The 16,776-nt window shown below is 39.3% G+C and overlaps 1 protein-coding gene across 6 annotated transcripts; it reads left to right on the forward strand.

The window, feature by feature from the left end:
- The first annotated feature begins 427 nt into the window (after nucleotides 1–427).
- Nucleotides 428–15,577, forward strand: LOC109068361 (histone-lysine N-methyltransferase NSD2-like). 6 transcript variants are annotated; one of them, XM_042768727.1, is made up of 21 exons: nucleotides 428–687; nucleotides 2,369–3,102; nucleotides 3,258–3,450; nucleotides 4,242–4,402; nucleotides 4,489–4,959; nucleotides 5,058–5,138; nucleotides 5,227–5,395; nucleotides 5,699–5,752; nucleotides 5,877–5,983; nucleotides 6,150–6,243; nucleotides 6,381–6,496; nucleotides 6,696–6,806; nucleotides 7,781–7,904; nucleotides 7,981–8,181; nucleotides 8,948–9,127; nucleotides 9,314–9,470; nucleotides 14,059–14,261; nucleotides 14,400–14,503; nucleotides 14,668–14,937; nucleotides 15,020–15,136; nucleotides 15,404–15,577. In XM_042768727.1, exons 2-21 carry the CDS (start codon nucleotides 2,383–2,385, stop codon nucleotides 15,560–15,562), a joined length of 3,792 nt encoding a protein of 1,263 aa, XP_042624661.1. In that variant the 5' UTR covers nucleotides 428–687; nucleotides 2,369–2,382; the 3' UTR covers nucleotides 15,563–15,577. The 6 variants fall into 6 exon arrangements, with proteins under 6 accessions (XP_042624661.1, XP_042624656.1, XP_042624662.1 ...); XM_042768722.1 differs by having other exon boundaries at nucleotides 429–687; nucleotides 6,147–6,243; XM_042768728.1 differs by having other exon boundaries at nucleotides 429–687; nucleotides 4,513–4,959; nucleotides 6,147–6,243.
- Nucleotides 15,578–16,776: the final 1,199 nt, after the last annotated feature.

Here is a 16,776-nt window from a genome sequence, read left to right on the forward strand (position 1 = left end):
TAAATAACATACAATTACCATTTAATTAATACATATTTTTTTTCCTTCGGGTATTTAAATAAATAATTTGGAAATAACAAAAAAAGGCAGCCAGTGTCTATAAGCGCCATAATAAATCAACAAACCAAAAGACGTTTATAACAAGCGGACATGGCAACACTGTCTGGCGCGCTTATTTTCGGGTTGCCAGGAACTCATGCTTTAGTGCAAATCGACTATACGCTCAAAGTACATTTACTGAAAAATTACAAATATATTTAAAACGAAAATTACACATTTCAGTACTGGTTTATGGTCAACCCAAAAACTGCTACTAATACATTCCAAAACGTGATCGTTATTTTTATACAACGACGTAAAACTCATCAACTCATTTAACGCACTTTATATGTGCAACTGGCAACAAGATAACGAATTCCCTCCCTCTTGCATCTGACGTCACATTGTGAGAATTGCCCTCCGCTCAATTCCTCGAGCAGTGATCTGTGTCGCTTTGCCATTTTTCGCAATAAAAACAAATACAGATGATCTCAGGAATCTCATGGCTTCATCTTAAACAACGAACCTGCGATGAAGTTCGGAGTGCGCCGAGGATAAGTGAAGATGTTCGACGGGGAGTCGGCCGCGAAGAAAGTGATATTTGAAAAGGCCGGTTGAATTGTGCCGTCGCGTGTCAGCCAATCGGATGTGAGTATTTTTGGCGCTGATTGGGATGAGAGAGTTTCCCGCAAGCTTCTCAGTACGGCTCGGGAGTAATGGAGATGCTGTAAACAGGTTTATTTTCCCACAGGAATAAATCCTGGCACATCATAACTAGGGGGATTGCTGTCTGTTACACGCTGGGGAGGGATATTAGAGGTTTTTTTTCACGGATAAACGAGTCGTTTTGTAGTATGTCACTCAATGAGGCAGCTGCACCTCACTTGCTAGCTGGCTAAGCTGTAGTTCGCGAGGTTTGTCAGCTTCAGTTTAAAGTATAAATGATTCCAGAGTTAATAAAATGTGCCATGTGATTATAGCATGTATCACAGCCCCAGACACCTCTTCAGAGGTTACATATTTAATAGCGTAGAAATGTTTGGTCCGCACAAGTGTTTTATGTGATTTGGCGAGTCATTTCTTTGCTAACATCATATTAGCTCTATACTGTTACTTTCACGAACCTATAGCTTGATATCTTTTCCTCCACTGTGTATGTACATTTCCCTACATACGTCTTGTCTCTTAGTTTCATTTTTTTTGTGCAAAAGTTTGTATTAAAGGGATTTATTTTTTTTTAGTTTGCTGTGGGCTGTTAAAAGAGTCCATCACTGACTCGTGCATGATCTTCCTTCATTGATGTTAACGAGGCATCCCGACCGCTCATCCTGAATAACAATAGCTCGATAACTGCCTCTTGTTTAGGACCGCACGGACATTTGCATTTGAGCAGTCACTCTTTTACTCAAAGCTGTGGTTGGGTTTTGTTTGCACGCGCTTTTAAAATATGATTCAGTTATTGTCGTTGTGCATGTTACAAATCAAAAGCGGTGCGTTTATTTATTATTTGGTTAATATAAAGCTGGCAGTGCTCATTTGGCGTCGAATGGTTCGGTTTGTATCAGTGGGTTTTGTTGCAGGATTCATTTGAGGAGGTGGCGTCAGGGTTTGTGCACTGAACTGAATCAAAGCGCTGGCCACCCACTCGGACACTGCGAATCCTCCACGGAAGCCATTTTACTGTGGGACCAAACCATTCCAGTCCTCAAACTCCATCCTCGGCATAATCCACAATTTTTTTTTTTTAACCTAACCACAGAGTCTGACACTAACTGTAACCACTGTTTATTTGTGGCTATTTAGGACCTATAGCTTGCAGCAGTCGCCACAGGTGCACTGGTTAGAACAATTATTACGTATTTACGGTAAACATCGGTTATGTTTGTTCTTGTAGTCTTTTTACGTTGAATATTTTTGTTATGCGACGATATTTTTAAACCTTTGCCGTTTTTTATATTATTATTATTATTATTTGTATAATTCATGAACAGAAGTGGGCCCGGGCTTCTAAGGTGTGGCCCATAATGTAGTTGTGTTTGCATTAAAATATATATATTTTTTTCTTTATATGTTTTTTATTTTACAGCAAATGTTTTATAACCCAGGGGCCCCCTAATATACACACTATATATATTAATTAATAACAGTCACACAGCTGTATGGTCTGACCAGACCATATTTTGAATATATGTTTGTACATGTATGTATCTGTATATATAAATATAATTTATTAATGTATTTGTGTATACATATTTTAGTTAATATGCCTTTTTTCTGTAATATAGGTGATGACTGAATGTCAATGTCTATTGCTTTTTGTCTTTTGCAGGTACCTGGTTAGTAATGACAGATAGTAAAGGGACCTCATTGCCTGCAATGCCAGAGCCCAGGAGTCCTACCACCATGAAACAGCCCTCTGATTCACCTGGTGGACATAAGGGTCGGGGTGATGGGAGCACTGACCCTACTATGCTCATGGATAAAGCTGCTACTCAGCTGGCAGCTACACCCCAAGAAAGTGTTTTGCAGATGATTGGCAGTCAGGGTCATAACCACACCCATGAGCGACTAAAGGACCTCACTTCCCGCTTGTTAAATGGCGATCAAGACACAATTCCAAAGCTCTGTGCCGCCACAGCTGCACAGCCTCTTCTCAAAGGGGTGGAGCCTGTTCCTCAGCATGCCAGCCCTCCGAGGAAGTCCAGTGTTTCTCCTGAATTCACTTTTAAAATAACCAAATGTGTGGTAAATCTAGGTGGAAAGACAAATCGCTTCGAAGCAGATTATGCAGGGGAAGGAACAGAGGAGACAGATGGTTTTCTGGCCTCTCCAACTGCTAGGAGAGAAAGACGAAAGAAGAAGAGGGGTCTTGTGAGGAAGAGAAGTCCACCAAATCGGAGAGAGTCAGTTTTAAGCCCTACTTCGAGTTCTGATAAATCCCCTCTACTGCACGCCACCATAGAGTCTAATGACCTCACCATTGAACCGTGTGTTCTTCCCACTGCATCTAATGAGCAGACTGATGGCGAGATACCTGTTAGTGTACCTCCCATCCCCATTCAGGTATAGCTTAATAGCACTCATTTACCCTCCTTCAACTGCATTTAATACAAAATTGGTTGTATTAAAGGAAAATGTGTTTATCACTTGTGTAGGGGATTCTCTCTCTTTTTTTTTTTTTTCTTTCTGTCTTACAGTTCTTCATTTCTGTCTTGCAGGAGCCCGTGTCTGATTGCGAAGTGAGTGATGTTGCACAGGGTGTGGATGATGTGGAAGTGAGTGGTACAGAGGCAGAACCCCATTTGCAGTTCTCAGTGGGAGATGTTATCTGGTCTAAAGTGTCTGGGTACCCTTGGTGGCCATGCATGATCACTACAGACCCAGAGTTTAACATGCACTTTAGGTCAAAAGGTAAGGTGTGCTAGATTAGTTAACTTACAGTTTTAATGCACTTTCCATCACCATATTGTCAACCACAACAGATTTGCATCATTGCTGTCTTACTCAATTTCTGACAGTTTGTGGCATGCCAGTATGATGCTTGTTTTCACACCGGCTGAACCTTTGAATAGTGATCTATATTTAGACATGGAAAAGCGTGGGATATCAATTAACTCAATCAATAACATTAGTAGAACTGTAACTGCAAACTAATAGATATTGATTAAAAAACACAAGTTTGATGTGGAAAATAACACTGTGAGAAAATAAAGCTTTTTATCGAGTTTTAGAAGTTTAAAAGGCTACATGAGAGTGAAGCCCAAAGTTTCAAGGAAACAACTGAAGTAGCTCAGAGACTCAAGGAGCAAGGTGATTAAGGGATTTAAAGATTACAAGAAGTGCTTTGTAGTAAATAAAAGATGAAACGGGTGGCCAGTGGAACTTAAACAGGATTGGGGGGGATTGATTGCAAAAAAAAAAAGCTGTGTCTATGATCCACATGGCTAAAAGTTGAGAGAAGAGTTGTGACAATGTCAGAAACAACACTTGCATTTGTCCCAAAAGGAGGGTCTGAAAGTACTAATAGGGGAGAGCACAGATCCTGTGAAAATTGTTTGCACAAGTGTGACCTTGAGCTAACAAGCAGAGAGAAGGACTGGCTTCTAGCTGTTAACAAGGCAGCATGAGAAATGTAACACCTGTAAGAAGTGGACTTCTTAATTTTTTTTTTAAAGACTTTTTTTTTTTTTTTTTTTGGGCAGTGAATAGCCGCACAGGATTATTGTACCATGTACAGTACTTCGGAAATGCTCCAGAGAGAGGATATGTTTTTGAAAAGAGCATGGTCACCTTCTCAGGAAAATACCAGTACCAGTCACTTTGCCGCAGCAACAAACTACCCATTGATATCAGTGGAAGGAAGGTACAGTAATTATTGTGTGTATTTTTCACTAATGGGGATGTGTTACTCTACATTTGTGGTATTATCATGAAATTCCTTTGTCTTAGATGACTGTGCTGTGCTCTCTACAGCGGGCAATTCCCCGTAAGTACCGGGAACATTGGGAGACAGGTGTGTCACAGGCAGCAGAAGCCTTGGGTTTACTAATAGAAGAGCGACTGGCCAAATTCAGCTTTGTTTATGAAAATGGGAAAGCCCAGTTCAACCCTCGCATGCTACAAGAGCTTCAAGCACAGCGCAATCAGGGACCACAGCAAGACCCAGATCAGAGGGAGTCTCAGGAGCTTGTCAGCCTCACTCCTCCTGACTCCACTCATTCCAGCCCCAACTCCACAACAACTACCATCATCCCAGGCCTCTTCTCCCACCCCATAGACAGTAGCACTTCATCAGGGAAAAACACCTTCCCCAAAAAAGCACCTAAAACGTCAGTGAAGCGGGATCAGCACGGCACTGTATTGAAGTGGAAGAAGACAGAAGCTTCCTCTACAAAAGATGTCCCTGGGTCTACTGTCCAGGTAGCAGTTAATATAATTGGACTTGTTTATATCCGTATAGAATTAGGATTTCAATTCGAGGCTAGAGATGTAATGTTTCAAAACCTTTGGCATTGTAGGTTTCCTGCACTGCATCAAAGACATCTGAACATCAGAGTAAAATAAAGACAAAGGCTGGGAAACGGGCTTACCAGAAAAAGGTGTGTTGTGTGTGTTGATGGATAATGATCAGTTTTTCTGTTGTGTTTTGTGGTAATAACTTTCTTTTCGTTTTATCTTTACATATAAGACCTCCTCTGTATTGATCTAGACCTTCAGCCAAAAGCTCAGAAGAAACCGAGACAGCTCAGACAGAAGTTTCCTGCAGCACCAAATTCAGTAAAGAAGAGGAAAGTAAAAGCTGGTGTCAGTATCTCTGACACTTTAAGCACAGTGTCCACTAATCCTGGACTTTCAGGTGAGACATGAAACTTAAAATAACTGTAAATTGCAAACAATTTCCTAACCAGTGATAATTGCTGTTTTTGTGTCTATAAAGATTAAGCAATATACAGAGAGTCATTATATAATCTAAACAATCCTCCCTTCTCTTTATGCTTTTCTTTTAAAATAAAAACCTTCAAAAATATTCAGGGTTGTTTTATGTGTTTTTGTTCTTGTGATAATTTCCTGTGCATTTCTTTTATCAGATATAAAGATATTAGGGTTGTTTCATGTATTTTTGTTCTTGTGATAATTTCCTGTGCATTTCTTTTATCAGATATAAAGGTATTAGCACCAAGCCCAAAAGTCTTTGAGGAAGATGCTTCTAAAGGTGTGTGGGTGGTTTCGTTATTAGCAACATTTTAGTTGTTTATGGAAAAAGTATACAGTTAAAAGCTGAAATTCTCCTTTATAAAAGGTTTCAAATAAGCATGCATTCTGACTGCTTCATACAGGAAGGAAAATAGTCTACAAACGTTTACGAGAATCGAAGGATGATGTGGCGCTGCACCCTAAAAAGAAAACCAAGATTGAAAAAGTGTTAAAGCAGAAAGGACAAAAGGTATAAGTGAAAATGCCATGCATTAGTCAGAGTGGAGATATTTTAGCATGAATTGTTTAAAATGATTAATGCTAAATTAAATTATAATAAAATAATTGAATCAGTCAATTAATAATTTTTGAAATTAAATTAGTAATATTGTTTTTCATTCCTTTTCTGTCAGAAGGCACCATCAAATGAGGCCGCTGTCAGTAAACCCAGGGGGAGGAGGCGGATGGCAGACAGGGATGACAAAAGGAAACAAACAAAAAAAGGCCCAAGTAAATCCACAAACCATTTAAAAATACAGAAAAGGCCCAGTCCAAATACTGTTCTTCTTTGTGTCCTTCTTTTTATTTTTATTTTTTTTTTATTTTTTTACAGTTTCTCTGTTTTTAATATTTTCTTTGTTTCTTAGGGGACGAGTCTCCTGCTAAAGCCAAACGTGTCAGGAAGTGGAAACAGGAGTCAGGCAGACAATCTTTTCCTGTCTCATCCAAAAAGCACCGCCCATTATCTTCTCCTGAGCCAGAGGTGTGTGTATTTGTTTGTTTTTCAATACTTGAAATATCATACTTGGAACCTGATCATTGTTGAACCGGTTTGTAAAATGTGACATTCATCCAGTGTTTCTTGGTTTGAATAATTGACTTTGTTTGGAATGATAAATGAAGGGTTTCTGTCACTTTTGCCTACAAGATGTCCTGTATGTAAATATGACTGCATATTTCAGAGTTCCCTGTGTGAGCAGAGACCTGATTCTCCCAGTGACAGTACAGATGAATCGCATCACTCAAAGAAGACGGAACGAACTTCAGGTGCCAAGAAAGAAAGTGTGTGTCTGGTGAGTGAACTCTGTGTAGTGTTGTCAAAAGTACCAGTACTTTATTTTAAAAAGGTAACAATGCTAGCCTTTTTGCAGTACCAGTAGTAGGGATGGGCATTTTCAAAAATACTGTGTTCGAATATTTGGGCTCATAATAAAATGAATATTCAAATATTTGTTTATTTAAATATTTTATTCAAAGTTTTTGTCACTATTTCTGAACAAGCTTTATACACAACGTTCTAAAAAAACGTTATGTTATATCTCTAGGTTTTTTATATCTTTTAGTTCAAAGATATAGTTGGGGGAAAAAAAAAAAAAAAAAAAAATATATATATATGAACAAAAGCATTCAAACCCAAGCAGAGCAAATGAAAAAATAAAGCAGAGCTTGCAGTGTATTACAGTACAGAACGTACATACACTCGAGTCGGCATGTGTTTATATTGTCTCACATCATGATAATTTTGAGAAAAACAATAATATCCACATGAAAGTTGGCTCCTCAGTCTAATCACAAGAATGTGTCAACAAAGATGTTCCACAGAGAGACAAAGATAATGGTGTGCAAAGCAAAGTTTCTTGAAGCACTTTGTGTTTTCTGTTTTTAAAGCACTATCCCTCGAGGAACCTTGTAGCATATGTCTCAAGATAATATGGCTATCAGATAAGCTGTCTTCTCGGCTCACTCAGGCTACAGCTACGCTTACCTGCAGTCGTGAATGCAGTGATGGACAGCTGTCTTTCCTCAGTCCACTGATGTTTGGATTTCATGTGATTTCTCATTGTGGTGGTGTTATTATAATAACTCGGGTACATTTTGGTACTGATGTATGAAAGACACTTGTTCCCCTTATCCCATATCACTTTATGGAATGCAAAAACTTTGAAGGTCAATATCTGTCTATTTATATGTCGATCAGATGTGGGCAAGAGTTGTGTTCAGCTCTTGTGTTGTGTGCTGCACATTCATGAGTGTTACTGTTCCACAGATGTGTAAGCAGACTGGGGAGGATCTGGTGATGTGTGAAGGACAGTGCTGTGGCTCATATCACCTGCACTGTATTGGACTGGATCGGTCAGCAGAGAAGGTGCTCTGCACCGCCTGCAGCTCAGGTGAGGCACACATGGTAGTGTGAAGAAAAACCAGCTTTCTCACTATTGTGAGCTATAATGTTTTCACTTTTTTCAGGTGTGCATGAGTGTTTCACCTGTAAGAAGTCTGAAGGAGAGGTACGGCGTTGCTGTGTGCTTCACTGTGGCCGCTTCTACCATGAGGCCTGTGTGCGGTTGAGCGCTCTGACCGTGTTTGAGAACCGAGGCTTTCGCTGCCCCCTGCACACCTGCCTCAGCTGCCATTACAGCGGCCGCGGCGCCGGCAAGGCCACCAAAGGTACTCAAACTGATGTGCATGTTTATTTAATTTCAGTCTGTCATATAAACATAGTCAGTGATGTTAATTCAGTAACCACTCAGACAGATACAGCAAGTCATTTGTTAGACTGATTCAAACCATAATTTGTGAGTTTGAGTCTTTTTTTGATGATTTATTAAAAGAACCAGATTATAAAGGTCATGTGTTTGTGAATCAGACTACACTGGTTGTGCTGGTTTTGCTTTCAGCCAGCGAAGGGGTGGCAAAATAAAGATATATGTATGTTGTTGGTTTTTTTTTTATATACAGTGTATATACGTTTTTATTATTTTTTTTTTAGTTGGACCCACTTTATATTAAGTGTCTTTTAAATACCATGTATTAATGATTCTTCTTATTCTCATGCTCTTTGAATAAAGTTTAAAAGACTCTCACAAGTTTTGAATAGTGGTGTATATAACGGCTTACACACAAATATTAAGCAGCATAACTGTTTTAAAAATTGCCATTAAGAAGTGTTTCTTGAGTATCAAATCAGCATATTAGAGTGATTTCTGAAGGATTGTGTGACTGAAGACTGGAGTAATGATGATGAAAATTCAGCTTTGCATCACAGGAATAAATTACATTTTTGGTTAAACTCTATACACTACCAACAGGTTAAATGATATAAAAGAGCTAAATGAATATCCGACAAAATGACTTTTTTTTTTTTTTTTTTTTTTTTTTAGCTGATGTTGGTTTTATCACTTAATAAAGCACGTTTCCCGTTGTCCCCTTGCAGGAAAGATGATGCGTTGTTTGCGCTGTCCTGTGGCCTATCATGTTGGAGACCTGTGTGTTGCTGCAGGGAGTGAGATGATCACTTCCTCTGCCATTGTGTGCACAAACCACTTCATGCCTAAGAAAGGCTACAGTCATCACTCTCACGTCAATGTCAGCTGGTGCTTTATCTGCTCAAAGGGTGTGACTTGGTTTTATTCCTTTCTTAATGAGGGGCATTCAAAATGAAACATTAAAACATTACAATGGATGGAAACAAACCTAGAACCTTATAAAAGAAGCAAGGAGCATATTTGATTTGTCTTTTTTTTCCTTTTTTTTTTTGATAATGACAGCACTATATAAATGTGTAAATGTGTGTGTTGAGGTGGCCAACTGCTGTGCTGTGAGTCATGTCCAGCTGCATTTCACCCTGATTGTCTGAACATCGCTATGCCTGATGGCAGCTGGTTCTGTAATGACTGTCGCTCAGGGAAGAAACCCAAATACAGAGACATCATCTGGGTTAAACTGGGGAACTACAGGTCAGTCTCCATCAGCATCACACACCTTCAGTTTTATTTAATGTAAAAACACATCATTTTTTTTTTTTTAATATACCTAGACCAGTAAGTAACCACATAGTAGCCCCAAAGCAATGCCCTGGTTACCAGCTAAACGTCATCATGGCAGTGAGCTTTGCACTAGTTTTTATTTGATATAAGCCGTTCTTCCACCATCGGCCACATCATTCTCATTTTATTCTGTGCCGATCCAACCCAGGTACGGATATGGTTTCATTTTCCACTGTGGGACTGATAACAGAGCTCGCAATACAAATGTGTAACTTGTTACCTTGGTAATGCAAGGGTTTAAATGCAGAATGAGATGTAAAAGGCAACCACGTTATGGAGGATGATCAGATATTTTTGTTTACTTTGCTCAAATAGTGCATTTGGACAGTTACAGAGAGAAACTAGTAGCCAGACAACAAACAAGTGACCATTCCTGTCTGATGTCGTCACTACATGCATTCTATATACATATATTAGGGCCCTATGATTTCCGCGATGTGGAAAACACGGACGGAATCGCGGAATCCAGTCATAAAAATGGAATTTACAGTTTAATGCGGAATGTCACAGAATTTGTCATTTTGAATGAATTAATCAAAAGTAGGTCATTACACTTAAATCAAATTGCAAAATTGTCTAATATCTGTAAATATAAAGTCGGAAAAGTAGATTTAAATATGAATCCTGCATGTTCTGTTAATGAATGGTGCAGAAGCGCGGTTTCGTTAATTACATGCATATGGAAGTGCTCATGATGCTCGCGGTGATTTCAGCGTCTGCAGTCTCACTAAATGAGGATGTAAACACATGAACATTTACATTTTACATTTACATTTAATCATTTAGCAGACGCTTTTATCCAAAGCGACTTACAAATGAGAACAGTAGAAACAATCAGATCAACGAGAGAACAACATCGGTATACAAGTGCTATGACAAGTCTCAGTTAGTCTAGTACAGAACACGTAGCCAGGGTTTATTTATTTATTTATTTATTTATTTTTTTTTTTTTTGAATATGATAGACAACAAAAAGAAAAGGTAAGTACTAGTATTAGTTGGTTAAGTGCAGGCAAAAAAGATGAGTCTTTAGATGTTTTTTAAAAATGAGTAAAGACTCAGCTGTTCGAATTGAGATCGGGAGGTCATTCCACCAGCTGGGCGCAGTCCAGAAAAAAGTCCGTGAGAGAGTGATTTTGAACCTCTTTGGGATGGCACCACAAGACGTCGTTCACTTGCAGAGCGCAACTTCTGTAGGGCGCATAAGACTGAACTAGTGAGTTTAGGTATGTTGGCGCCGTGCCAGTGGTCGTCTTGTAGGCAAGCATCAGTACCTTTGAATTTGATGTGAGCGGCTACTGGTAGCCAGTGTAACCTGATGAGGAGAGGAGTCACATGAGCTGTTTTGGCTCATTGAAGACAACCCTCGCTGCTGCATTCTGGATCAGTTGTAGAGGCTTGATAGTACATGCAGGAAGGCCCGCCAGAAGAGCATTACAATAGTCCAGTCTGGAGAGAACAAGAGCTTGGACAAGAAGTTGGGTGGCTTGCTCTGACAGGAAGGGTCTAATCTTCCTAATGTTGTATAAGGCAAATCTGCAGGACAGGGGCTTCGTTGTAGCAATATGGTCTGTGAAGCTTAACTGATGATCTATCACAACTCCTAGGTTTCTGGCTGTCCTGGAAGGAGTTATGGTTGACGAACCCAGCTGTATAGAGAAGTTGTGATGAAACGATGGGTTAGCTGGAACCACCAGCAGTTCAGTGCTCTTAGTAAGGTTGAGCTGAAGGTGATGGTCATTCATCCAGCTAGAAATGTCACTCAGACAGGCTGAAATGCGAGCAACTAAATTTGGGTCATCTGGTTGGAATGAGAAGTAGTAGTTGAGTGTCATCAGCATAGCAGTGATAGGAAAAGCCATGCTTCTGAATGACAGATCCTAATGACGTCATTAGATGGAGAAGAGAAGCGATCCATAGTACTGAGCCTTGGAACCCCATAGCAAGTTGTTGTGACTTAGAAACTTCACCCCTCCAAGACACCATGAAGGATCTATCAGAAAGGTAGGGAGTTAGCCACTGGAGAGCGGTTCCAGAGATGCCCATCTTTCTGAGGGTGGACAGGAGAATCTGGTGATTAACATTGTCAAAAGCAGCAGACAAGTCCAGCAAAATGAGAACTGAGGATTTTGAAGCTGCTCTTGCCAGTCGCAGGGCTTCAAAACCGAGAGCAGGGCAGTCTCGAAGTTGTGACTTGAGATTGGTTTGTGTCCAGGAGGTTGTTCTGTACAAGAAACATAGAGAGCTGGTTGAACACAGCTCGGTTCGAGTGTCTTTGCAATGAATGGAAGAAGGGATACCAGTCTGTAGTTTTCTAGAAGTGCTGGATTTAGAGATGGTTTCTTCAGCAGTGGGCTTACCCGAGCCTGCTTAAATGCTGAGGGAAATGTTCCAGAGTGAAGAGAGGAGTTGATAATGTGAGTAAGTGAAGGTATGACTGAAGAAGAAATCGCTTGAAGGAGGTGAGTGGGGATCGGATCCAGTGGGCAAGTAGTAGGATGACTGGACAGGATAAGTTTGGAAAAGTCCGTCTCTGAGAGTGGAGAGAAGGAGGAGAACGAGTGAGCATTAGTCGTTGTGAAGTTATCCTCAGTCTGCGGTGTGGATTGTCATGATGGTTCTTGTCTTATTCGTGAAGAAAAACTGCAAAGTCATCAGCTTTAAGAAGTCGATTGAGGAGGAGGTGGGGGCGGATTAAGAAGAGAAGAGAAGGTTTTGAAGAGTGTCCGAGCGTCAAAACAGTTGTTACTCTTGTCGTGGTAATATGATGCTTTAGCAGTGAAGACGTTTGCAGAGAAGGAAGAGAGGAGAGACTGATACACACTGAGGTCGGTAGAGTTTTTCTTGATTTAATCCTCTCTGCAGCCCTGAGTTTAGAGCGATGTTCACGGAGTACATCGGACAGCCAAGGGGCAGATGGGGTGGTGCGTGCTGGTCTAGACGACAGTGGGCAAAAGTTATCCAAGCAAGAGGTCAGAGTGGAACAAAAAGTGTCCGTGCACTGTTCGTTGTCCACAGCTGAAAACTGCGAGAGTTGAGGATGCAACCACAGAGGATAGGCGAGATGGAGAGAGTCGTAGGTTCCGTCGAAAGGTGACCCCGCGTTGGAAGGTGTGCCGCTTCAGGTGTAAGTGCTAGATTACAAGTAATGAGGAAGTGGTCGAGGTGTGACAAGTGGAGTAACTAAAGTGTTGTCCACTGAGCAACAGGCGCGTGTAGAAATGAGGTCCAGTTGGTTCGCTGTAGTAGAGACTCGCTTGAGATCAACATCTCCAGAACTGGTCTGAGATTGACTTCATGAGCATTTGACCGTTTGATTTGAGTAAAACTAGAGTCATATCACATACACAGAACTGTAAAGGTAATAAGGTAAACAAACATTATTTTTTAAGGAATAATCACAACATTTCTTCCATGTTTTAATTTTAATAGTAAATCCCATTTTGTTTACCAAAAAAATTAAGTTTGCTTAATTTTCAATAAATATAAGATAAATTAATGTTTTATGCCTTCATTTGATAACCAGAAAAATTTAAATACAAATATTTCTGATAAAAAAAAAAAAAAAAAAAAAATCATAAGGCTATTTTAAGAAAAAAAATGGATAAATTAAGTTGTTAGTTTTAGTTGCTAAAACACAGAATTAGGTAACAACAAAACATATGGTGAAGAAAAAAAATAAACATTTTATAAAACGTTTCATGATTTTAGTTAATTAGACATGCTTTTTGATTTATAAAATTAAAACGGAATCCAAAAAAAGTAAAACTGAAAAATGTGTAATCTAAGAGATTATATTACTGAATACAAATTCTGTCATGTAATCTGTAATCAGTAACTGATTACAATTCATAAGTAATCTACCAAGCTCTGTATATATATATATATATATATATATTCATAATTCTTGTCACCAGTGTCAACTGGATAAATAAATAAATAAATAAAAAAAGAGGTCACACTATTTATTTAAAGAAACACATGCTGCAGTGAAACTTAACAAATTATTCACAAACTACAGTGCACTCAGTTAATCTAGTGTGCACACACTGACAGTCATGTTTTCTCAAAGAGGTAACCCGATTAGTACATACATTATACAATTAATGGTAAACTTGATATAGCACAGCATGGTTTGATTTCAAGGATTTAAAGTTTGTCACTCGTCAATGTCCATTGATAGCAGAATTTGCCCAGATAAACCATCACAAAGAGCACACACGTTTTTATGAGCTGCAAATAAACAAATGAAGATGGAAAACGGTAACTCTAGAACATCTGTTTTCAGATGCTGTCAAAATAGAAGTCCCGCTATCAACACTTGTCAGCCATAAAAAAAAAAACTACATAGAATGCCAAATATAATGATATACTGGCCTTGATATGTCAACAAGCTCCACTAACATTTTCTTAAGAAAATGTAATTAAAATGACTAAATTATTAATTATTGCAAAGGTAGTTTTCTTGTCATAATCTTTAGCCTTATTTTAAATTCTAGATGGTGGCCTGCAGAGATACGTCACCCTAAGAACATCCCGACCAACATCCAGCACCTCCGTCATGAGATCGGAGAGTTCCCCGTGTTCTTCTTTGGCTCTAAAGACTATTTCTGGACACACCAGGGCAGAGTCTTTCCTTACATGGAGGGAGACAGGGGGAGCAAATACCAGCATAATGGCATTGGAAAGGTCTTTAAGAATGGTAAAAATTTATTTTTTTTTTTTTTTTAAATTAAATAATAATAATCAAAAAATAATAATTCCTTGTTTTGTTTTCATTTTTTATATCAGTATTGTCAGTGCATTTGTGAAATGGCTTCCTCTGTATTTATCTGTGCAGCCCTGCTGCAGGCCGAAGCTCGCTTTAAGGAGATCGAGATGGAGAGGGAGGCTAAAGAGGCTCAAGAGAACAATAAGAAACCTCCTCCATACAAATACATCAAGGTATTTATACAAGATTCTCATATCTTGGAAAACCTGGAAATATCTGAATTTGAAAGTGCATTTTTCAGACCATGAACATTTTCTGTAGTAATTTTTAATGCCATTAATGTGGAAAGTCTGTATATAGAGTTTTTAACAGATTTAAGTTTTTATTTTTTCATTAGGTGAATAAGCCTTGTGGGCGAGTGCAGGTGTACACCGCGGACATCTCTGAGATCCCCAAGTGTAACTGTAAGCCGTCAGACGAGCGCCCCTGCAGCTTCGAGTCCGAGTGTCTGAACCGCATGCTCTTGTACGAGTGCCATCCTCAAGTGTGCCCAGCTGGAGACCGCTGCCAAAACCAGGACTTCACCAAACGCCTCTACCCCGAGACCAAGATCATCCGCACGGCAGGCAAAGGCTGGGGCCTGGTGTCACTGAGAGACATTAAGAAAGTAAGTGCGCTGACCTTTGAACACTTAACAAAAGAGATTTATTGTATATGATTGCTGATCGGCTGTTTTGTGTGTCGCTCAGGGAGAGTTTGTGAATGAATATGTGGGCGAACTGATAGACGAGGAGGAGTGCAGAGCCAGAATCAAATACGCTCAGGAGAATAACATCACACATTTCTATATGCTCACTATTGACAAGGTAAATGAAGGCGGCATGTGCGTGCTAGCCCAGACTGCTCCTCCTGTGCTAGGTTCATGTCTGATGATGGCAAATTTGGTCCCTGTACTGTACAGCAGAGCCAAAGAAACAGTGTTGTATTGAGAATGGCACTGAACAGTCTTAGGTGGCATTACAGGTCACAACACTACAGATCATCCTATAGATAACAGCCTATGACAGCTTAATGGTTTGTGACCATTTCTACCTTCATCATGTACAGTATTGTGTGTGTGTGTGTGTGCACAGGATCGGATTATAGATGCGGGACCTAAAGGGAACTACTCTCGCTTCATGAACCACAGCTGCCAGCCCAACTGTGAGACTCAGAAATGGACGGTTAATGGAGACACACGCGTGGGCCTGTTCGCTGTCTGTGACATCCCTTCTGGTGAGCTCACGCTCTGAAAATATAGAAATGTGATGGCTTTTTGAGTAAGACTAGGTGATATATTGACACTTTCCCTCCCTAATTTTAACTTATTTATTTATTTTAACTTGCATTAAACATGTAGAATCTGCATTGCAAAGTTTGAAATAATTGTTCCTCTGAAATTATTTAACAGGGTGATTACCCCCCCCCCCCCCCCCCCCCCCCCCCCAAAATTAGAGAAAATACATAAACCAAATATTGTCAGTTGACAGCAAAATATTAATATTGTATAAATATACAAAATTTCATCGCTATCACCCTAGCCTAATTTGTGTCATTACTAGTTATTTTATTTATATTTATTTCGTTTAATAAATATTTGTTGGAAATTAGGGAATGATTGTGTGCGTGTTTTTATTTTTTTTTTATTTTTAGTGTATTGTACTTGTATTAAACACTGCTTAGAAAATTTGTTGAAATAATAATGACTTCTTGTTAGGAAAAACACTCATTTAAGCAAATTCAGAACTAATACAAAATGGCAAAAATGCTTTATTATTATTATAAATTAACTATACTAAATTTCACTTTTGCCCCAGCCTGATTTTGTTGTTTGTTTGTTTGTTTGTTTTCAAATCAACAATTGTTTGTTTGTTTTCAAATCAGCTTTTTAAATCATGTTATTGTTTTCAGTTTTTGAGATGTGTTTTTGTTTTAAGGTGGTGTGCTGACTTTTAACTATAACCTGGACTGTGCTTTGGAGTGAAAAGATTGTGTGGTTTCCTAGGTGACAGACCCAAGGTGAGTGACTGTAATACCTTTCATTGAGACTCCTGATGTCTTGCTGGTGTGGTGTAGTGGTTAAAGCTCATGCCTGCTATTCAGAATGAGTCTTGTAAAGTGTGAGCTATCACCATTGTGCCCTTCATCAGAACACTCGACACAAAGTCTGTCCCTGTAATACATGTACTACAAGTTGGTTTGGATAAAAACCTCTGATACATAACTGCATTATCCAGTTCTTATAGTCGGGAAGTGAAAAGTAATTATTTATATACAGAAGTAAATCAAAATACCTTGACTTTCTCTTCACCCACCAACTTTAGAATGGTCATACTTCTGAGCCCAAAGCCAAGCTTCAGAAGAAAAAGCCCAAGCGGAGAAAGTCCCGGAATGAAGGCAAGAAGTCTGAGGACGAGTGTTTCCGCTGCGGTGATGGAGGAGAGCTGGTTCTGTGTGATAAGAAGGG

This window comes from Cyprinus carpio, chromosome A13, assembly GCF_018340385.1.
Source record: "Cyprinus carpio isolate SPL01 chromosome A13, ASM1834038v1, whole genome shotgun sequence".
In the NCBI taxonomy this organism is placed as follows: domain Eukaryota; kingdom Metazoa; phylum Chordata; class Actinopteri; order Cypriniformes; family Cyprinidae; genus Cyprinus; species Cyprinus carpio.

Excerpts from the sequence above, each read along its gene's own strand:
- LOC109068361 (XM_042768722.1), top strand. The coding sequence starts at position 2,383 with ATGACAGATAGTAAAGGGACCTCATTGCCTGCAATGCCAGAGCCCAGG. Across the intron at positions 4,960-5,057 it reads TCCCTGGGTCTACTGTCCAG|GTTTCCTGCACTGCATCAAA; the intron begins GTAGCAGTTAAT and ends TTGGCATTGTAG. Across the intron at positions 14,262-14,399 it reads TGGAAAGGTCTTTAAGAATG|CCCTGCTGCAGGCCGAAGCT; the intron begins GTAAAAATTTAT and ends TTATCTGTGCAG.